The 22,871-nt window shown below is 58.0% G+C and overlaps 1 protein-coding gene across 4 annotated transcripts in view; it reads right to left on the bottom strand.

Moving 5' to 3' along the window:
* ANO1 (anoctamin 1) overlaps positions 1 to 22,871 on the bottom strand; it is a 174,233-nt gene that overhangs the window by 67,731 nt on the left and 83,631 nt on the right. For 2 of the 4 annotated variants that reach the window (XM_066252273.1, XM_066252272.1), the window contains exons 2-3: positions 13,660 to 13,832; positions 7,342 to 7,674 (exon numbers count right to left, since the gene is read on the bottom strand). In XM_066252273.1, coding sequence (XP_066108370.1) covers positions 7,342 to 7,674; positions 13,660 to 13,832 — 506 coding nt within the window. Of the gene's footprint in view, positions 1 to 7,341; positions 7,675 to 13,659; positions 13,833 to 13,949; positions 14,023 to 14,224; positions 14,361 to 22,871 lie in introns of those variants that run through there. The other 2 variants (XM_066252274.1, XM_066252275.1) reach the window with 2 other exon arrangements.

Below are 22,871 nucleotides of genomic sequence, written 5' to 3'. Positions count from 1 at the left end.
CCCCCCCCCCAGGACTCCTGGGAAGGGAGAGGAGGTGCCGTCAGTCATGGGCACCGACCTGCACACAAAGGACGCCTACGAACCGGCACTCCCCACCCCGCGGTTACCGCTGACCACGTGGGCACTGCCTGGGAGACGCAGCTTCCCACCGCGCGGGCACGGTCACACAGGACACTGGTGGCACCATGCCTTCTACGTGGTCACGGTGCCCTCTCGACCTGTCTCAGGAGAAACGCCCGCTGCCTCTGTGGGAGGCTGGGACCAGCTGGGGCCTCCTTGCCCCTCAGGCCTCCCACGGGCTCTGCCCCCAGGGCCTGGCAGCTTCAGGGAATAAACGATACGTAAATCAGCAGGAAATGTTCACTCACAGTCCTGCTCCGTGACAGGGGGCGGGCGGGAGATTACTCAGACCCACCTTCCCACGGCAAACTGCAAAACACGCTGAACAAGTGTAATAAATAAATACACCGCACGCCACGGCCTTCAGTTTGCTGAGTGGCTGAGAAGATGGCTGCCAGGCTCAGAGGGACCTAGGGGCATTGGTGACACGGCCGTGTGGTGAAGGCTGCGACGGGACAGAAGTTTCAGCCCCTGCCCCACCCAAGGTGGGGAGTCTAGTAGGAGATGACACTTTCAGGTGACCCAGGAAATTGTAAGGACAGTGGTCATGGTGCATACGGACCAGAAGGGCAGGCAGAGGAGGGGGTGACAACCACCTGCTGAATCCAGTCCCCAAAGGCCATAGCTCCTGTAGATCTGGAAAACCCAGCCAGCGACCTTGGTTCAAGGTGGTTCTGTCCATAATGCCCTCAGATATGAGATGGCCGCAAGCCCCAAGTCTTTCTGGACAAGGGTTCCTTCCTCTCAGGCCTTGGGGACCACCCCCCCCCAGCGTGGGTTATGCGAGGATGGTGACTGGTCAATAGGGGAGCCAGGCCCACCAGGAGAGGAGATGGCTGGGGGAAGAGTCCAGACATGAGCCCTTCTTGGCCTTGGGTTCCAAAAGGACTGGATGGGTGATTAATTGGAACAGTTCCGCACAGGACAGGGAAACTGGGAAAACACGAGGCAGCCGCCCTGGAAACGAACCCCACAGAACTCCCAGAAATAAAGTGTCCCGTTGAGACTTAAAAACTCAACAGACATGTTTGAAACATACTCGACCCCTCCAAGGAAGGGAAGACGGGGGGGGGGGGCAGAGCGGGGGAAGCTGGAGGCCTGGCTGGCTCTCCAGAAAGAAAGACACAAACCCGGCCCCCATCCACGGTGGCAGCACCCGCCCGTTTCTGTGGGGTTAACACTCCCGCCGTGGCTTACCGCAAGCTACCAAAGGGTTAGCACCCTGACCTGCCGACTCTCACACCCACTCCTGAGACACACGAGGGCATCAGAAAGGCAGCCAGCGTGTCACAGATGTCATCGTAAGTCACCTGGGACCTGGGCAGAGCTGTGCAACCATCTTTGAGGGTCTTCAAACACTTGGTTTTAAAAAAGAATGTCCAGCATTACACTTCAAGAGAAGCGTGTTTCCGCAAACCAAGGCAGGCCCAAAGGTAGTCAGGTGGGCGTGTACAAGCCTCAGCAATAGACTCAAAAGATATACAACCTTTAGCGCCAAAGAAATGAATGCGTAACAGTGGAATTCTGAGGGGAGAGATGACAACTTTAGGAATAATAGAGAGTAGAGGTCTCTGACGTCCCACCACGGGAGAGACCCACCAGGGGGCACAAAGCCTGGAATGGAGGGGGCAGTACTGGAGACTGCACGGCTCAGGGCAAAGAACACAAAGTTAGGAGCCGGGACCCAGGTTCAAGAGCTAGTCCTGCCCGGGTCAGGCCCTGTGGGCTCAGTCTCAGAGCCTCAATTCCTTTCTTTCCATCTGTAAAGAGATCAGCGAACTCCCCGACGACCTACTCATGGTGGGGTTAGGCAGCTTACTCGGGGTGGGGTGGGGTCTGCTTCCAAACCGACAAGCCCCCTGAAAATACACGCTGCTCATTTGTTCTTACGTACAGAGATGTTGGGATTAGACCCCAGGTTCCTCAAAGTCGAGGACCCCCGACCTCTAAGGCTGGGGGGCTGTGAGGAGGGACCCAGCTCGTCACCACAGTTAGGCAAGCCCCAGAACCACTTGGGACACTTGCCCCTGACCTCAGGGCCATAGTTGGAAACTGCAAGAAACATGTCCTCTCCCTGTGACCATGAGCAGGACGGCGGCAGCCCTACCCCTGCCCCCTGCCCCCTGCCCTGCCACCTGCAGGGAGACCCCTCCCCCCAGATTTGCCTCCTGATTCCCGACAGCCAGGAGGACGGGCAGGAGCTGAAGACCGGTGGCCATGACCAGGGCAGCCGGTGCCTGGGCCTCGGGGTGAGGGGGATCATTAACTCTCTCAGCCCTCGCCCACCACTCCCCGGGGAAGGGAGGTACCATCACCTCCATGTCACAGACGGGAGAACCGAGGTCCAGGAAGGGCAGCCCCTTGCCCGAGGTGGTTCAGCCAGGAAGTGGCTGAGGGGGTCGGAACCCGTGCGGTGGGCTCCCTCCGAGCCCACGTCCTCACCAGCCCCTGCACACCCCCGCACCCGGGTCTGGGTCTGAGAGCTGCCCCCATTCTCCCACGGTCAGCTGCTCACTTGTGTCTCATAAAGAACAACCACAAGTCATGAAGATGGGACACAGATGTCACCGACGGACCACACGGGCTCCGCAGGAGGAACCCGGGCCAGCCGGCCGGGCGCACGGCCGAGCCCCGGCCGGCAGCATGAAAGCCGACAGACTTCCCAGGGTCCCAGTGTCCGCAACCTTCACGATGCTGACAGAGCCAGGGTCAGGTTCAACCTCAGGGCAGCGTGGGCCTCGGCCACCCCCCACCGCACACAGCCAAGATTTCGGTGTGTGGCCTTCTCGGCAGTGACCCACGGACATAAATAATGTCCAGCAGGCTTTGAGGCTGGACCTGAAAAATGCTGACGGCTTTCGGTTGTGAGGAACATGTTGGCCACGAGTTGCTCTCGTCCGTTTAATGGGGATCCTGACCCCACTGCTGTGGAGGGAGGGGCTGGGCGGGGCAGGGCCTCCTGCCTCGATTTCTCTTTTTCTTCTTGTCACTTTCTATCATGGGTGCTGTCCCAGGGGGTCTCTACATGGGACCCCTCCTAGGCCCCTGTGCCAAAGGGTCACCCAGGGTCTCTCTCTTCCAGGCGTCTGGGGAAGCAGTTTTCAAACTGGGGTCCTCTGAGCGCACAGCCCCTGGGTAGGGGTAGTGGGAACAGGGAGAATGGGGACCCTTGGTCACTGCGTGTGGGCCCACCTTTATCTGTCCTATATGTGGGGTTGTGAACAGGGCGTCGTCCCTCAGTATCAGCTGCCAGCATGTTTCTTAGAAACCCATCGCTTAGAACCAATCGCTCTGCCGCTGTGGGCTCTTGGCTCGTTGTAGCCGGTACTGTGGGCTCTGTCTGGAACTACCCGTGGGTACTGACACTGAATTGGGGGCTTGGGCACTGAGGCTGCCCCCCCACCCCGACCACCTGCGCTGCTCTGCCCCCCAACCACGACTACACCTCCCTGGCTCAGTGCTAGTGCCCCTGCCTGATCCACCCTGCTCCTGAGGTCACTGCTCCAGTGCACGGGCTCAGGTGCTGTGCCAGGGAGGACGGCGCCCCCCAAAAGAGATGTCCGTGTCCTGACCGCTGTGTCTGTGACTGAATGGGACCTTATCTGGAAACAGGGTCATTGCAGGTATAGTCAAGTTAAGATAAAGTCAGACTAGATTGGGGTGGGCCCTACAGCCAATGACTAGTGACCTCATAAGAAGAGAGGGGAGACACAGAGGTCGTGTGAAGACAGAGGCAGAGGCTGAAGTGTCATGCCACACCCAGGGATGCCTGGAGCCCCCGAGGCTGGAAGAGGGAGGAAAAAGAGCCCCCCCCATCAAAGTCTTGGGAGTGCGGCCCTGCCCACACCTGGACCACAGACTCCCGGCTCCAGAACTGGGAGACAATAAAACTGTATTATTTTAAGTCCTCCCCCACTGACCCCCTGTTTGTGGTCATTTGTTTTGGCCACCCCAGGAGACTAACCATTATGTGTCCCTAAGAACCAGCCCCCACTGTGCCCTGGGCCAGGGTGGTCTTCCACATGTCATCACAGGATGTGTTCACAACAAACCTCCTGACTAAGGGGAAAGAAAGCAATGATGGTGGGGGGGGGGCGTCTGCATGGGGCTCACAGCCCCCCCTGCTCAGGAGCCGCACAGCATAGCTCCCTGCTGGTCCCTAGGGGAGCAGAGGCAGGTCACGTCTGTGTCACTGTGTCCTCCTCATGGCTGCCTGGACCCCCACGGCCTCAGAAGGCTGGGTGAGCAGACAGCTTGGGGGGGCTGCCATTGTACCCAGGGGCCTTATTTCCCTCTCTCCCTACCCCCCATCCTTTAAAGCAGGGACTTTCAATATTAGCCTCCAGGGGACACTTAGCAATGTCTGGGGACATTCTGGGCTGCCTGACTTGGGGGTGCTCCTGGCTAGAGAGAGGCCAAAGGTCAGTGCCGAGGGTGAGAAACCAGCTTTGAAGTGGTGGTCTCTCATCTCCAGAGGTCATGGGTCATTTGAGGGTCTGATGGACTCCATGGATTTTTCTGGCCAGGAAAGTACACATAAACCCCCAATTTTGCTTCAACTTGGGTAAGATTACGCCCTTGGGTCTCTCCGAGGCTATCTTATTTCCCAAACTACAAAGCCTCTGTCAGTCCTTGCAATAACCCTTGCCTGCCCCCGGGACAGATTCATCGACAAGGACGTCTCTTCCCTGAAATAAACGCAACTGCGCTGTCTGTCGGCTAATCGGGCTGGCCGGGGCCCGCGCACGCCTCAGAAGCTGCAGGAGCCCGCACGGCCTCCTTTGAATAGACTCTGAGTCCCCCCCGGGGGCACAGTGGGTGAGAGCACGGCACATGGAGGCTTTGCCCAACCTCCTTGGGCCTGCCGCATCATCCCAGGTGGGAGCGCCCAATGCCGGGGCCCCCACGAGAGGGGGTTCACAGTGCAGACACTCCCTGCTCAACTTCAGCTGCCGTGGAAACTGGAGCCATGTAGTCGACACCACCGTCACGTTTTCATTTTAAAATGGCCCAACTGGTGGCTGACTCAGAGAGGCTTCTCAGAGCCACCCTATGCCTCGCCCGCCGCACTGGGCCAAACGGACAATGACATTTAGGGGGTCCCTTCTTGGGGAAAACTCGATCTTTCCAAGGTGACAGGAACCAATGTCTTTTATGTAAGCTTTTCACTTCCAAGTCACGAGGGAGAACACAACTTTTTTGTTTGTTTTTAAAGATATAGCTCTTTTCTCTTCTCTTCAGTGGGCACTGCCGCTCCCCCTTCCCCAGGAAGTCATATCCGATACAGTGTTATTATCTGTCAATAAGAATTTGACACACGTGGGACTTGGACTAGGAGTTAAGCACTTTGTACTTTAGGCACAATAACCCAGTGATATTTAACACTACGGTTGTCTCCCCTTGACACACAGGGAAACCGAGGCCTGGGCAGTTTAACAGGTCTTATAAAGGACAGGCCGAGGGCCTGGGACTGGGCCAGGGTCAGTGTAAATCACCAGACCTCGTGGGTCCTTTCAAGCGTGAGGTTTCATAGTCGTAGCGAGGAGAGAAGGGCAGCGGACAGGAAATCCCTTGGTAAGTGGACAAAGCACACACCGTCCTGAGGCCAAGAGGCCTCCTCAGTCACTCCTGGAGCTTGTTTGTCCCTCCACTTAGAGAGTGACATGTTGGAGTCAGGTCTGCATAGAGGCAGTATTGTTTCCGCAAAGAGCCGCAGGACTGGCCGGGGGTGGGGTGGGGTGGGGGGTGGTGGAGGAAACAATGCAAAATGTCAGCAAAAATACCTGCTCTCTTTTGAGTGGCTCCAGCACAGGTCTACGACAAAGCGAGCCACAAAACGTGCAAGGGCCAGCCACACACCTGTCTGCAGCTGCTTCCCAAAGTCAAGGACAGAGGCGTTCTGCCACCTCGTCAGGACCAAGTCTTTGCTTCCTTATGGGCAAGACATCTTAAGGTCCCTCATATGTCCCTGCGACTCCAACATCCCTGCAGCAGAAGTCACCCGCACCTGGCAGGCAACCCAAGCTGCAAAGGTGAACGTAACCCGGAGAGCTGCTGTGTCCTGAACACAGGTCCCCTGTGCATTTTTATGTTGCTTTCAGGGGACGTCCTAGGGACTTGCCACGAAACAGACATTTTCATGGGCTCCCTAATTGACCCCCAAAGGTATTCTTATCACCAGACCCAGAACATCCGTTATTGATTATGGTTCTCATCAATGAAATAACGAATCGGTATCAACTTTTATCTTGAACACTCCTGGGGTGACCACTAGCTTCCTAACTTCATCTGCTGATGACTTGTTCTGTTCTTAATGAGTTGTACAAACTTTCATTGATTCTCAGTTAACCCTCAGGTGTAAAGCTCTGTGGGAGGGGGGCCTGTCACCAGTGTTCACAGAAGGCAGACCGCAGTGCACAGAGAGGTTAAGGGGTTGAAGGTGGAGCAACAGCAGAGCAAAGGCTGCTAAGGCCCCTCTCCAAGCAGTGCTGTGCCTCTTGCTACTAGGGAAGCCCTGCTTGCCAGGTAAGTCCGCCTTTTGCTCTCCCCCATATCCTCCCTCCCCTTAGAAAGTTTCTCAGGCTTTGCCCAGGAGTGGGGCTTCTGAAAATTGTTAAGAGCCACGGGATTTCAGAGCACCAGGCCCCCAAAGATCAGTCAGGCCAACCTTCTCCTTTGGAGAAACTGAGGCTGTGAGAAGGGCCAAGGCAGACCACCAGGAAGATTCACTCCCAGGAGAGCTCCATCCCCCGTCCCCTGACTATGCACATCTTCCCAGGGAAGGAACTGACCAGAGCAGGGAAGGCCCCCTCTATCCCAAAGGCCATCACTAGAAAACCAGCCCTGCCCCAGAGGAGAGGTGCCCTGGAGTGGGGATGGTTTGGGGCTCCAGCCAGAAGCGGTTTCTACCCAGTCTCAGCAAGAGTGGCGTTCTCATCCATCTCCCCTAAAACCACGTTTAAAGCTAAGAGGACATGTCCACTAACGTCTTCTGAAGACAAGAGGGAACAGCAGGGTCAGCTCTCCGCGCACCCCACCCACCGGACACGCCCCTCCCACCCTATACCCCACCTACAACACGCCCCACCCACCCAATGCCACGCCCCCACACAAATGCATCACTCACTCCATGCCCCGCCCACCACATGCTCCACCCACTTGATGCCGCGCCCCTGCCGACGCTCCGCCCCCACCCAAGCCAATAAAAAGCGAGATAATTACGTCCTCGTCGCGCTCCAGCTCCAGACCCGCCTCCAGCAGGTTCCCCTCGTACTCCTCTCTGCGGAACCGCTTGTCGTCCTCGTGGAAGTCCAGCGGGGGGTCGGGCCCGCCCGTGCTCACCAGGCTCCCCTTCCCGGGCAGGGGCTGGTCCTGCCTGCCGCTGCGGGCGGCCGGCGAGGCGTCATTGTGGTGGACCCTCCTGGCCAGCGTCCTGCTGCCCGAGGGCCTCTTGTGATGGTACACCAGCACATAGTCCACCTTGCGTTTGCCGTCCCTGAAGTACAGGCCATACTTGCACTTGGCGTCAGGGTCCACGGACAGCGAGTTCAGCAACTGAGGGGAAGAAGAGGGAAACCCAACTCACTGTCAAGTTGTCGGTGGCCCAAGCCGAACCACGTCATCCCCTCGCTCCCTCAGTCAGTCAACAAACACCGGATGCCAGCAGGGGTATGACCGTGACCGCAGCACACGGGCCCTGCTTTCCCGCTGCTGACATTCAAGGGGACAGTCACTGCTAACGGCACAGGAAGCCGCCAAGCAGGCCACCTACCCTCGGAAGGCCTCCTGGTTCCAGGAGCCGGAAGGGCTGGCCCAGAGGGACCAGATGGTTTGCCAAAGGCGACTGGGGTCGACCCCAAGAAGAGCTCTTCACACAGGGTCGCAAGCAGAGCAGAGGCCCAGCGAAGTGATGGGCTCCCGGGGTTACAGTCCAGCCTTGAATCCCACCTGCACACCCAGGGTGCTCCATCTCTCAAAATTAACTGCCCCCCCCCCCTTTTTTTTTTTTTAGCACGGAGTGAGGAAGGGGCCATGAGGGGCAGTGGCCGAGCACCGGGCCTTGCAGCCAGCCAGAACTGCCTCTAAGTCTGGGCTTGGACCCTCTCCATCTACGAGGCCTGGTGGAAAGTTTACTACTCGCTCTGACTCTCAGTGTCCATCTCTGTAAAATGGGTCGATAATATAAACTGTCCACTGGCGGCCAGGAGGATGATCTGAGTAAAAAGAATGCCCGTGTTGAGCAGACCCTCCATCTACCTCCCGAGACAGGGGCCAGGGAGGCACCCTGTCACCCCGCCCTCAATCCCCGTGCCAAGGGCACAGGCTTATTCTTATTCTCGATATCTCAGGAATGTCAGAGAAGTGCAGAGTCACGTTGAGCTGGTGGCTCAAGGTGGTTTCTCTTCTCCCGGCGGAGCGAACAGAAGAGTCAGACCCGGACGCCGCCGGGGGAATCCACTGGCAGGCGCTCAGGGAGGGAATGGCTGCGGGCAGGGCAGAGTGCAGGCAGGGGCAATCAGACCCGGGTGGACACGTGATCTCGGGGACGGGCAGGGCGTGGGGGCGTACTGCCTGCTGCCAGCATCCTGGGCACTCCGAACTCCCTGTGTCCGTACAAGGTGCTCCTCCTTCTTTTCCAAACGGGGAACTGCCATCTGCAGAGCTGAGCCAGGTGCTGTGCTGTCCCTCCTGGTGTCCTGCCCGCACCACCTTCCTTAGCTTCCTGCCCCCCTGTGCCCGACCACCCCCGGGGCCTACACTGGAGTCAGGACATCCTCATCCCCTGTGCATGTGCTGTGCTCCCATCTGCAAGCTCTCCCTTCCTTCTCAGCGCTTTGTAATTCTACCTAGCTTCCCGGGCACGGGACAAATCCCCTGTCCTCCACGATCTGGGGGCCCTGGCCACTCCAACCTGCGCAGATCTCGTGTGGTGGGGCCGCCTTGGAACCTGCATCCGGGAGCTCTTTACTCACGGCCCTTTGAGCCCGGAGGCAGGATCCCTGAGGCTAGGCCGAGAGCTTCCCCTAACACACCTCCACCCAGAACTTGCTACACACGTGGTGGGCTCGACACCTGGGGCGGACCCCATGAATCCCCTGGTGGTCTGGGATAATTGCTAATGATGAACCAAGTGGACCAACAAATCCTTAGAGAACGAGAAAGGGACTCGGAGGGACCCATCAAACCAGAGAGCAGGGAAATGAACCTAGGGGAGCAGCCCCAAACTCTCCAGCAACACAGGACAGGAAGAGGTTACCAGGTCCAGCCCTGGATCACGACCGTCCCCGGGGGTCTGATTGAGGACCCATAAGGCCTGACAGTCTGGGGGAGCACAGAGACATCCCCAAACATCTCTTCCCACCTGAGGAGTGGTCAGGTGGGCCTCCTCCTGCCCGAGTTCAAAGACCAGCCACTACTGCTGCCCTATCCCAGACACACAGTTCTAATCTCTTGGTCCTCTGGACCCTTCTTTGTAAAGTCGAGGGCCAGGGGAATGACAAGACCTCCCTCATCTGACAGGACTTTCCTCACAGGGTCGCTGCAAGGATTAAACGTGTTAAGGTACGTAAAGCGTTTACAACAGTTCTCTCCCACATAGTGAGCCCTCAACAGGTTGGCTCAAGTGGGGAAGTGAGATACAGCACGAAGAAAGGACTAGGGGAAGACAGGGAAAAGCAATCTCATGGTCAGAGTGGACCACAAGTGGAAGATGGTGCCAAATCTAGATTTTATAAAGTTATAGAAGGGAGCCGGATGCACTACCAGGACGTGCAGGAGGCAGAACCAGGCGCTGATCTGAGAGCCCCAGACCCTGCCCCCAGACCTGGCCCCGTCACTGATTTGTGATCCTGGGCAGTTGATTTGTGTGTTCGCATCTTCGCTTCACTTTACAAAATGGGGACGATCCTACCTAAATAATGGTGAGCCTCGGTTTTCTCATCAGTGAGATGGGGACAAAACGTCTCAACATAGGTCACAGGATGTTTGTGAGGACAAGGTGTGATTGATGGGAGATTTGGAAATATTTTGAAGATGAACCCCTAGGATATTTTTTTTTGGAGGGAGGGGAGTGCTCCCAGAAGGAACTTCCCCAAGGGAGACAAAAAAAATGCTCGAAGGGAAATGGTTCCCTGTGGTTCCACGGGGAGATGTCAGGGGATATCAACACACTGAGGGCAGTCCACATGTGGGCCACACCTGCCTCTTCAAACTCCCTCCCCAAACCCTGAGAAAAGCGCATAAGAGGGGACTGGAGCTCCATGTCCAAACCTGGGGTACCCCTGGGCCCCAATGCATTCATTTATGGCTTCTGACCTGAAGTGAATTCAGCACTCTAGGAGCTGAATTCACCCATTCATGTGGAATAGCCAAAGTCTCAATGACCGCTTACTTTTTTTCTTTTTTTTTCTTTTCTTTTTTTTTTTTTCAGAAAATGGGAAAATAAAATCAGTGACCTGCCAACTTTCTTTTGGTTCTGAATTTCAGATCCAAGGGGACTATCACCCTAAAATTTCATTTTATTCCAAAAAAAAAAATTTTTTTTTTAAATTAAATCACTAGCACTATGTCTCCATTTCTGATGATCGAGCCAATTCTGTAATCTCTAAAGAGATCATCTCCCATTGCAGATAAGCAGGGAAGCGCTCTTATCTTGCAGGCAGGCAGATTCCAGCGTCAGGTGCCTCGCTCTGGGGTGTCTGGGCTTGTCGCGCCCACAGACGGAGCCACCGACAGCCGTCAGACTGAAGGAAGAACGTGGAAACTCTCAAAGATGAACACAGAGAGCCAGCTGTTCGTGAGATAAATGTCACCAGACTTGGCCTCTGGCTTTTGAGCCATTTCTTAGCACCAGCTTGTCCAGAAATCATGAAGTGACCTTTCCCCTTGAATTTGGGAATGAGAGTCCTGGGCTGGGAACAGCAGCCTGTGCCGCCCCGGACGGGCTCCTTCTGACGGGCTGATATAAATCATGCCGGCACCCCGTGGATGGGGTACACGCCTGGGAACTGGATGGGAACTTTCTGAAAAGCAGCCCACGCCCTCTGGCCTTCACATGCACAGAGCTGCTGTCACCCGGTGACTCAGGATCACAACTGAGCAGCAATGACTGGCTTCAGCCGTGCCAGGGACACCCTGGGCCTGGGAGCTTCTCCCGTCTCACTGCCCGCTGTACACCCACAGGGGCCTGGGAGCTTCTCCCGTCTCACTGCCCGCTGTACACCCACAGGGGCCTGGGAGCTTCTCCCGTCTCACTGCCCGCTGTACACCCACAGGGGCCTGGGAGCTTCTCCCGTCTCACTGCCCGCTGTACACCCACAGGGGCCTGGGAGCTTCTCCCGTCTCACTGCCCGCTGTACACCCACAGGGGCCTGGGAGCTTCTCCCGTCTCACTGCCCGCTGTACACCCACAGGGGCCTGGGAGCTTCTCCCGTCTCACTGCCCGCTGTACACCCACAGGGGCCTGGGAGCTTCTCCCGTCTCACTGCCCGCTGTACACCCACAGGGGCCTGGTTCCGAGCGCTGCCGCTTCTGGCCGGTCTGCGACCACCTCTCCTACAGTCCGTGCTCCCCCCCACCCCACCCCCCAGCCGGCGACACCTGAAACCTGCCCATAGTAAGAGCTGTGTGCAGAAAAGGAGGACTCAGGGGTCTCTTCTGGGCTTTGTCTGTGTGTTTCCAGACCGTGAAGACCTTGAAGGAAGGGCCAAGCGGCCCCTCTGCAGGCTTTGGGACCCTCCCGAAGGTTTAGGGGAGACAGTTTCTGGATCTGGATAAGCAAGGTGTGTGAGGGGGGGCGGGGGTCCCCGAACCAGGGCCAGGGCCATTGGGTTAAGGGCTCCATGTCTTCTTTCAAATCAAATCTGGTCTCCCTCTGGAACGTCCATTTCTCTCCCTGTCCTTGAATGCCACCATTATCTCACGCCTCCTCTTAGCTGGTGCTCCACACCCGCACTTCTGGGTGTTTGCACATTCTAGCTTTTAGCCTGACCCCCACCCCCAATGCAGGTACAACGAGCTCCTTCCCCAGAGTGTCCATTCCTTCAGGAGGCCACCTGCTTGTTTTGGCTTGGACCTGCCCAGCTTTCTCCTCCCAGCTGCTGGGTGACCGGGAACAGGCCCTCAGTCCCCTCCTGGCCTCAGTTTCCTCACCTGCAGGAAGAGCACCTACCCCACATGGCTGTTGTGAGAGTTAAGGGAGCTACATGCAGTAGATGGCCCCCTTGCTATGGAAGTCTCCCTGGCCACGGTCCTGGGTAATGTTCCCTCACTGCCCCCTAAGCCCCAGATGGGCGTGGCCTCCCTGCCTCAGTGCCTCTGGGGGTTCCCCCCCACCCAGCACAGCCTGGCACACAGTGTTAGTTGAAATGACCACCCTGAAGCTCTCAAGGCCAATGGTGTTTATCGCAGACAGACAGACCCCCGCTCTGTCAGCACTGGTTCCCAAGGCTCCCGCACCCGGTGCAAGCCCAGCCACAGAGGAGCCTTGACATGACCACAGGGAGCTCCATTTGTGACCCTAGAGGGGGCGCAAGGCCTTCCGAACTCTCTCCTGCAGGGGTCGAACATGGTAGGCACCTGCCTAGATGCCAGCCAGTGTCCAGCCCCGAGGCTACAGGTAGGCCAGGGTGATCCCGGTTTTGTTCAGGGCAAAGCAAGGGGCCTGAGGCATGGGATTGCCTGGGGACCTGCCCTGGCCCTGGCCTTCGCCCCCGGTGAAGGGGAGTCTGCTCTGTGCGGAGTGAGCGGCTGCGGGGCTCCCCCAGGCCGAGCTCAGGGATCTCAGACCTTCCCTCTTAGGGTACACTTCGTTCTAACGTTAAGCCAAACCTCTGACGGGCGGGCGAAATCAGCCCTCCAGGGATCCCTATTACCTCTGGGTCGGACCCCAAGAGGGTGGTGGAGGTAGCAGGGACCCCGTAGAGGTCCCCAACCACGTGGTCGGCTCCGCGCTGGCCCATGCAGCCAGTCTACCGCCGGGATCTGGCGCTGGTGCTGGGTGGGGACAGGGATCAGCGCGGAAAGAAGTCTTAACCGACCAGAGCCCGCCTGCTGCTCAGGGCGCTCCCGTTCCGGCCGCGCGCCCTGGGAACTCCACGCGCCCAGGGCAGGTGAGGGAGACGCCGGCGGGGCGCAGCTGTCGCCAGAGGGTGGCGGCGCGGTGGGGCCTGGAGGCTGCCACCCTCTTCCAGCGAGGCGGCTCCTCTTACCCAGACCCTGGCGAACCCAAGCTGGAAGGGAACGGCCCACTGTGGGCCGCAGCCGTGCTCTCGGGCTTGGGCTCCGGGCCCGGGGCAGAGGGACTGCGAGCCGAGACGCGGAGCCCCGGATCCGGGCGGGGGACGCCGCCTGGGGCGGGTGGGCACCCCGCCCCGGGCCCGCAGACCGTGTGCGTGTCGGCGGTCGCGCCCCACGTGCAGCGGTGGGCGCCCCGCACGCGCCCCAAGCCCCGCGAGTCCCAGCGCCCCCCCTTGCCGCCCTCCCCCCGGGCGCAGCGCAGGTGCGCGGCCCTCCCGCCGGGTCGCGGCCGCCCGCACTCACTGTGCCCTCGGACGGCAGGTAGCCGATGTCCTCGATGGCGCAGATGTTGATGATGTGGACGCTGCGGTCCTCGGCCGGGAGCGTCGAGTACTTCTCGTTGACCCTCATCGCGGCCGCTTGTGCGCCGGGACCGCCGGGCGGCGCGCCCTCCCCATCCACGGCCCCAGCGGCCTCTGTAAGCGGACACGGCAGCGTTCGCGGCGGGCGCGCTCGCTCGCTCGCAGGGGGCCGGGCCTCCCGCTCCGCCCGCCGCCCTCGGTCGCCCGCCGCCCCGCGCCCCGTGCGCCCACCCTGCCGGGTCCGGGAGCCGACTGCCTGCTCCGCCGGGCCGTCCGCCCTGCTCTCTTTTCCTTAAAGAAAGATATAAGCTCTCTGCGCCCGCTCAGAACTGGGGCGGCGGCCGCCGGTCAGATTTTCCGTAGAAATTTAAACACAGGAAGAAAGAAAGTATTGCGTTCCTGCGAGCCCCCTCCAAGTTTTATTTTTATCCGGGAAAGCGCCCCTTGGATGTTTTTGAGGGTGGCCAAGGTTTCATACTTGGGAGGAAACTCCCAGCAGCCCCCACCTTAAATAAAAAGTCTCCAAATGTCGCCCTTCTGTGTCGGGTCGCCTTGCACGCGGAGAGGCGCCTCTGAGAGTGAAGTCAGGAATTCCCTCCCTGCCTCTACCCCCTCCGCCCGCTGGCAGACTCCTGCTATCACTCAGTGTCACCTCCTCCGGGGAGCCTCCCCTGTGTTCTCCAGGACCGCCCTCCCCAGCTGGCCCTGGCCCAGGGTGTGCCTCCCCCAGGGTAAGCATCTCTCTGGACCCCCCCCCCCCAGTGTTGCCTGCAGCCCCCATTTAAGGAATGCTTAGTGTCCTGTGGCCCGGCAGGAGCAGAGACCCTTACACAGCTCATCTTATTTAACCCTCACAGCCTGGTCCTCATTTTGCAGAAGGGGCGGGGGGGGGGGGGGGTTGAAGGCCAAGGAAGGGGGTGGGGTGTGCGTTCCTGCCCGGTTGGCTCGCACTCTTGCATGACTCTCTACTGCCTCCCTGAGGGAGGGACAGTGACTTTGATTGCTCTCTTCCCAGGACCAGCAGGCACCTGGTGCACAGTAGGTGCTCTTCCGGGCAGGTTTTTTTTTTTTTTTCATTTTTCTGAAGCTGGAAACAGGGAGAGACAGTCAGACAGACTCCCGCATGCGCCCGACCGGGATCCACCCGGCACGCCCACCAGGGGCGACGCTCTGCCCACCAGGGGGCGATGCTCTGCCCCTCCGGGGCGTCGCCATGTTGGCGACCAGAGCCGGGCAGGTTTTTTAATCCTCTACCCTGGCAGGAGGAGGACAGAGGTCTCCAGGGGCAGCCACACCCAGGTTTAGTCCTCAGGGGCCACACTGGCAACCCTGCCCAGTGGGAATAAAGTTTCCCTTTCCTCTGCCTCCCTACATCCTGTTGGTTCTTCAAGCTGTGCGCCAATGCTGCCTCCTACAGCAAGCCCTCCTGGATTGCCCCACCACCCAAGCACAGGGCCCCAAGAACTTGCCCTCAATCACAGCCCTTCCTTTCTTTACTCCCCTTCAATCATTTCTCAGAGGGTTCATACAGTTGGCACTCAACAACTGCTCCATGCATGGCCCCTGAGGGATACTCAGGGCCTACAAGAAGTGGTAAGAAAGCTGCCTTCCAAAGTGATGATGTCACCAGCATGCCATGGTTCCAAGGGTGGACGCTGGAATCAGACAGGATGGGGTGGGGGAGATGGGATGGCGTTGGGCTCCAGCTCTGGCCCTTCCCAGCCCTGTGACCTTGGGCGAGCCAGCCTCCGGAGCCTCGCTGAGCTCTGCCTCCTCTGGGAGGGCCTCAAGTGTGTGTGAAGCTGCAGCTCAGCGCCAGGCGCTGGTGGCGGCTGGGGAGCGGAGGCCGCTGTGACTACTGCTGCCATCTTGTCTCTGCCCTGACCTCCACTCCCCACCCCTCCCCCTAATTTAGCCTCCAGTGTGTGAACTTGGAGAGGTTCAGGAAAGTCACTCCGTCCCTGGGCCGGCCTTGCCAATGGGTGCTGAGTGGCCCTAAAGGACCCTTTGTCTGCACCTCAGACAGGGATAACAGGTTTGAAAAAGTGCGCCAGGCTGGCCAAGTCTCCGCCGGAAACAGCTCTCCATGGTCTCTGTCACGCCTAAAAGTTCACGTTTTTAGAGCTGGGAAGAATCACCCCCCCCCCACACACACACACACAGGGAAGAATCACACACAAACAGACACAGGATTATGTAACTTCATTCTCTTATCCTTGTTGGTAAACAACCAAGATTGTGTAACCCTCCTGTCTTTCTTTCTAAATTTATTTTCCGGGACAAAGGGTCTTGCAGAAGTCTACGAGGTATAATTTGTGAAGAAGAGTGATGAGGTGTTTCCTCAATTCTGGATACACTGGCATTCCCCAGAAATTTGGGAAGTGACTTTTCTGACCCTGAGAGGGGAGCTGAGCCCTTTTGGGGGCTACAGGGCGGGGGACAGTCTCTTAGTCACGGCACCTCCTTACTTCTTTCTGGGACGGCGCCCACTATGGCTTCGCCCGAGAAGCTGTGCTTCCCCTCTTGTGTCTGTGATTTGTGCCTTAGCCAGCTGTTTAAGACATCTGCTTGCCCGCCACGTGTCACTTCTGTTGGCCACACCGCAGTAGCCTTCCTTGCTTTGCCCCTCTCCCGGCGTTTGGCTCCCTCTCACCCCTCCCCCAGCCGTCCCAGGTGGACAGTGTGGAAATGCTTCCGCACCTGGACGGGAGACCCAGGAGTGGATGACCAGCAGGAATCAGTTCCGCCTCCAGGCCACTCTCAGTCAGGGCCGGGTGTTCCTGGATCTCAGGGTCTCAGGGACCAACAAAAAGTACGCATGACATTCCACCCAAATCGGGGAGGGGCAGCTGGATTCTTCTCCGTTATCTCCCAAGTTAGAGGGCTTCACAGGGCCCCTCTCTCAGCTGTCACACCGTGGGCTTCCTGGTGGGGATTCTGCCTCTACTTTGAGTTGCTAATCGCTTATGGACAGGCCTTTTAAATCAACTGTTGTTGCCTTAACTCTGCGGCTTTCTTTGTGACCCGGTGATTCTCAGCGTTAAAAACACAAAGGGAGGATTTCAGCAGCAGGATGAAACCCCAGCCCATGAATTCATCACAACCAGCTTCGTTAGTCTCCACGGGGCATTGGATGATGGGATGTTCTAGGTGTCACTGCTCACCCTGTTTGTCACAGCGTTGCCCTTTCGTGTCCACTCTGATGTCACCCACCATCAGGCACTGATGTCTCTGCTGACATTTTAATACCAGGAACACAGGCACCAAGTGACAAGGGATGCAGGAGGTGGCTGAGCGAGCGTCAGGGGGCAGTTAGAGGCACAGAAGGGCACCTTTTCCTACAGTGTCTGATTCTCCACATCGGTTTCACTTCCTTGGCTCCACAGAAAAGGACACCTTGCCCCCTACCTAGTGACACACGTCTGAGTCTGAGTGCTCACTGGGCCATCTGCAACTCAGTGACCAGGCAATACTGCCAAGTTCTGCAAAGGATGGCAGAACAGGGCCCTCCGACTCCCCTGGCAGTGGCGGCCCAGGTCAGGGGCTATTCCAGGGTGGTCTCTTATGTGGTGATCATGGGGGCAATGCTGACATGTGATGCTGGGTTGGTCCTTGTCCTGGTGGTGGATTTAGCCACCTTCCTGGCCACCAGGATATTTGTAGCACCTCCATTCTCCCCCCCAGGGTGACCACCAAAAATGTCTCCAGACATTGTCACATGTCCCTTGGGAGCAATCAGTGGTTCTCCTCTGTAGTCTCAGGGAAGACTTAGGGGTGGGGGGAGGCACCAACCTTATCACCCCACATTTCTCAGGTGAGAATGTGGAGTCCTGGAGAGGTGAATGTTTGGATGACGGTCCCAGCCCAGAGGGTAGGGCTCATTCCATGGATTCAGCCCGCAGAATGAGAGAGCTCGAGGGAGCAGGTCTGCTTTGCTATTACAAAATACACAGATGGCCCTGGGGCTGCCGGGGTTGGCAGGGGGGCTCGTGCCGGGCAGCGGGGGCTGCTGTGTGCCCGGGTCCAGCCACCCCTGCGCAGGGCACCTCTCTGCCCAGTAGGTCTCTGCACTCAGAGGCGCTAAGCAGAGGCTGTTGGCGCAGGACGGCCGGGGTGGGGGTGGGGAGGAGCATGGAAGAATCGAGCAGCTCCTGACTCAGGGCCATTGTGAGCGTCAGCGGCCACTCCACTCCTGTGCTGGCTCCCGTGGGCAATGCCAAACAGGTGTATGACCTAACTCGCTTAAAAGGGACTCGGGGTGTAATTATCCCGGGAAAGACGTGCCTGTGGAACTTATAACTCAGAGACGGTGGGCGGGAGACGGGCCCGTGGTCATTTCCTTCCCTTGATGATGTCAGAGCCCGGAGTGGAGGCCTGGGAAGCTGCAGCTGGCCCGGGAGACTCCTCGGGCACGGGCGCGGAAACCACCGGCCCAGCGTTCTGGAGTGCAGCCAAAGCGTGAAGTTCTGTCTGGGGGTGGCTTTCTGTCCCGTCCCCCCCCCCCCAGAACCCATGGCTGTTGTTTCCAACCCCGGGTTTTCAGAGACTCCGCCTTCTGAGAATTCCTAAGAACTCTGAAACGTGCCCGGGGTGGGTTCGAGCGTGGCCAGCTCAGCAGCCTCCTCCCGGAAGCCTCTCTGGCCCGGATCTCTTGTATTACTCATGTTGGTTCCGCTGGCCCGGCTCCAGCCTCTGTCCGGGCACTCGGGCCCATTTCTGCCCCATCATTCTCTGCCTCCAGCGTTATTCCCACACTCTTCCTCCTCCCCCCTTGCCACACCGGCCACAGTCCCCCCCCCCCCCGTCTGTTTATTTATTTAACAAGCAGTGTGGTACGGTGCTTACGGCCAGCCAGCACCCCGCTAAGCCCTCTACAAATACCAGCTCGTGTTCTTATATTCTGGAAGTGGCTTCACACAGATGTCCTGCCCCCCCCCCACTGCCACCCGGCCACCCCAGCTGGGGAGGGGGGTCCCTTCCTTGGAGAAAGAAGTCCAGACTTGAGTCTCAAACAGCTCCCTCCTCCCGGGCAATGAAGGGAATCGCAGCATTAATTCCTGTGAGGATGCCTGCCTCCCAGGGGACAGTGGACAGGGGATGGGGACAGCCGCTCTGTGGATGTGGGATCCGGATGGGAGAAGGGACAGCCACCCTACCCAGCAGATTACGGAAACTCCTCATCACGGCTGGCCCCGCTGACTCCACGCTTCTCAAAAGGAAGGCCTTGTCCGCTGGTTTAATTCTCCTCCCCGGGGTTTGAGAGAATAAAAGAACTTCAGATCGCCCTGCTCTGAGCAATAGCAAGTGCGCCCCATCAAGACCCCCATGAGAACAAAGGGTTTCCATGTCTCACACAGGAAGGAATCTCTCTGATCTTAACCCGGTTGATGGAGGCAGGGCCTGCCTCCCCGGGTGTGCTGTCCTCCAGATCCAGGGGCCTCTGAGAGACAAGGACCGGGTCCCGCTGGCTGAAGGCTGCTGGAATCCCCCCGGCTCCGAGCTGGGCTGGGACGTGGGACCCTGCCACCGTGGGGGCGCGTGCACCTGACTGAAGCTGTTGTTACCACACAGCCCGACAGCCCTGCACCCTGTGTGTGTGTGTGTGTGTGTGTGTGTGAGAGAGAGAGAGAGAGAGAAAGAGAGAGAGAAGGAGAGAGAGAGCACCACGCCTGCATTATTGTTCCCCTGGGGTCAGTGACCATGCCCAACCCTTCATTTCCCTAAAATGCCATCTCCGGGGGGTAGGGGGGCTGGACCCTGATGTCATAGGCACTGGCTGCACTGATGTCATAGACAATGTCACAGGCACTTGCTGGGACCCTCTTGGACCGGTGCAGCCTCACACAGCTTTCCCCTACGATCAAACAAAGCCACAGGCCCCTGGACAGACAACGAGGCTTCGGAACCTTTGTGGGAAGACGCCAACACTATCCTGTGAGACCCCGGGACTGGAATCAATGGACTCCCAGCCTTTCTGTGGGACCCCGGATGGCCTCTCCCTGGAAGCCCTGGTGTTCACGTGTCTTCACATGTGTATGACTCAGGGCCAGCGTCTGCCTTGTGTCAGGGCCCGAGGCGGGTCCAGGCTCCCCATCCTGAGCCGAGCTGCAGGGCTGCAAGGTTCTCTCAGGGGAACACAGTGTCCTGCATGCCCAGGGGCTGCCTGCTGGGCACCCAGCCAAAGCAATGGCCTGATGTTTGCGGGACCCACTAATGAGCCAATGAGCCAGCGTGGAGGGGCTTACCGGCAAAGTCAATGGATCTCCCTGACCCAACGCCGGAGGTCGGAACCTCTACCAGGTTCCAACCTCAGTCCTCCGCCTCCTGTGGGGACTTCTCAGGGTGCTCACGGAGGGCGCCCCCGCAGCGGAGCACCGCCCAACAGGAGCGTGAGGCCACGCCAGCCACATGGGCAATCTGAGTGGTTCCAGCAGCCACGTTAGAGCGTAAAAACAATGAGGTGAAATCAGTAAAGCATTTGGCGTGGCCTACTGTATAAAATAGTATATTTTCAGCATATAATCAAAATAAGCATTATTAAAGAGAGAGGAATTTGAGTTTTATTTTTTTCCCCCTCCCGGAAACCTGCTGTGGACTTCATACTCACAGCCCGTCCCAGTTCAGACCAGGCTCAGAGCCTCGTGTGGTCGGCTGGTCCCGTGACGATGGAACAGACAGCTTAGCCACAGAGCCCTCCCCTACTCCTGAAGGAAACCCATCGGATGGCTTTTATTTCTGCTGCATACCTACACTGACATACCGTGTACCCTGCAGACTTACATCGGACTCTTTTATGGTTTAAGAAAAAACAATCAACCACCGGCTAATTTACTGAGCGTTATTGGCAAAGCACGGATTTAGAGAAAACCACCTGTGCCCAAGGGCCAATTGGAGGCACATTCATCGAATAGTTGACAGAATCGTCTTCAATTACAAAACATATCTGGTTACACAGCTGGTCACACAGGCTTTTAGTGGAAGAGGTGAGCGAGCTCTCTGCTTGGAGACCAAAGGAAATGCACCGGCCGCTTCCCCTCCCCGAGCGCGTCCTCCGAGGGGTCCTCGGTGTGATGGAGGACATCTCCGTGCCCGCCTTACCACGGGGCACGCGGAACCCACTGCTGCAGGGGGCGGCTGCATGTGCACGGCGGGGGCGGGGTGCGTCTGACAGAGCCGCCTCCACCCTGCCAAGGACGCCTGGACACTGGGGTCAGGCCAGCGCTCAAGGTGTGGGTCCCCGAGGAGACGGCTCGGGGGTCCTGGCCCTCACCTCCTCTGATAACACCAGGCTGGCTGGTTGGGGGGGGCTCATTAGTTCACTCGCCCACGATTTATTCGCTCATTGACTGACTCGCTCGCTCGCCACCCCACCACTCCTTCATCGACCGGTTGCCTTTGCTCACGCATTCCCTCACGCCTTCCCGGGCGGAGGCCTTCCCTCACTTCCCCATCATCCCCTCACTCACGCACTCGTTCTCTGACCCCCGCCCCCTCCTTGACCACCTTCTCGGCTCTGCTTCCCCCCAAAGCCTTGCCCACCTCCCACTGTCTGCATCACTTGTTGCATTATCTCCTTTGCCATCTGCCCCCCCCCCGCCCCCGCACCTCCTAGGGTCAGCTCCCGGCTACGTTGTTGTGATTTGATAGCTCCAGATTTTTATGCCTGAAAATGATTTCAGAGCAAGCCCCGGGGACCTAGGACAAAGGCATGGAGTCGAGCCAGAGAGTCCACACGTTTGGGCCCCACCACATGTGCTCTTGAAGAAATCAAACGTGGGAGGGGCGGAGAGAAGTCTCTGTCTTTGCGGAATGCATTAATAACCGACAGCGAATCAACTGAGCCCTTTCAGCCCCTTTCCTTCTACAGACAAAACCCAAAGGTTCGTGTCCTGTAGAGTTAGTAAGTACACATATACACACACACACAAATACACACACACACAAATGCACACACACACATGCACACACACACACACATTCTGGCTCATCCATAAAGGCTTACAAATGGATTCAAAGTGTCACCTGCCCCCTCACGTGTGTATAATCAGTGGTCCCCAAACCCATCACTCCAGGGACGGCAGCTTGTCGCCATGCAGATCCTCCCAGATTGGTGGTCACACAGACCTGTCAGGGCCACAGGCCACCGTGGGGCGCCCGGCCTCTGCCCCCACGGCTCGCTGCCCAGAGCTGCCCAGCAGGCTGCGTCCCTGCTGCTTCTTGTGTGGGAGTCAGCAGGTCTGAGATCGGACTTTCTGGAAAACCAAATATCTCCATTTTCCTCCTGACCTTCCGCCCGCCCCGAGCAGCAGGAGGAGTGGGAAAGGATTGCTTACTTTTTGTCCTACAATCTGACCCCCAGCAGGAGCACCGGGAAGATTTTCCGTAGCCCAGGCTGTTTCTTCCTGAAGACCACCCAGGGCGCCCCAGACCCCTCCTCTCCCTGCAGAACCACCACGGCTCCTTCCAGCCACTTGCAGGAGGGGACACCTGTCCTATAGCCTTTGTCGGGGGCGGGGGGATGGCGGTGGCCCAGTTCCTTCCCAAAGGAAAGCAGAAACTCTGATGGTGCCCAGAGATGGAGCGGGCCTTGTGTGAGCACAGTCACGAAGATCATTTGGTGAAGGCCAGGTTAACAGGGGTCGTTCTCCTGTCCAGAGTGTGTGTGTGTGTGTGAGTGTGAGTGTGTGTGTGTCAATGTGTGTGTGTGAGTGTGAGTGTGTGTGTGAGAGTGTGTGAGAGTGTGTGTGAGTGTGTATGTGTGTGTGAGTGTGAGTGTGTGAGAGTGTGTGTCAGTGTGTGTGTGTGAGAGTATGTGTGTGAGTGTGTGTGTGAGAGTGTGTGTGAGTGTGTGTGAGTGTGTGTGAGAGTGTGTGTGAGTGTGTATGTGTGTGTGAGTGTGAGTGTGTGAGAGTGTGTGTCAGTGTGTGTGTGTGAGAGTATGTGTGTGAGTGTGTGTGTGAGAGTGTGTGTGAGTGTGTGTGAGTGTGTGTGAGTGTGTGTGAGAGTGTGTGTGAGTGTGTATGTGTGTGTGAGTGTGAGTGTGTGAGAGTGTGTGTCAGTGTGTGTGTGTGAGAGTATGTGTGTGAGTGTGTGTGAGTGTGTGTGAGTGTGTGAGAGTGTGTGTCAGTGTGTGTGTGAGAGTATGTGTGTGAG

Source organism: Saccopteryx bilineata, chromosome 1 (genome assembly GCF_036850765.1).
Source record: "Saccopteryx bilineata isolate mSacBil1 chromosome 1, mSacBil1_pri_phased_curated, whole genome shotgun sequence".
Lineage (NCBI taxonomy): Eukaryota > Metazoa > Chordata > Mammalia > Chiroptera > Emballonuridae > Saccopteryx > Saccopteryx bilineata.
Note: the sequence above shows the minus strand (reverse complement) of the source record. Positions and strands in the feature narration are given on the sequence as shown.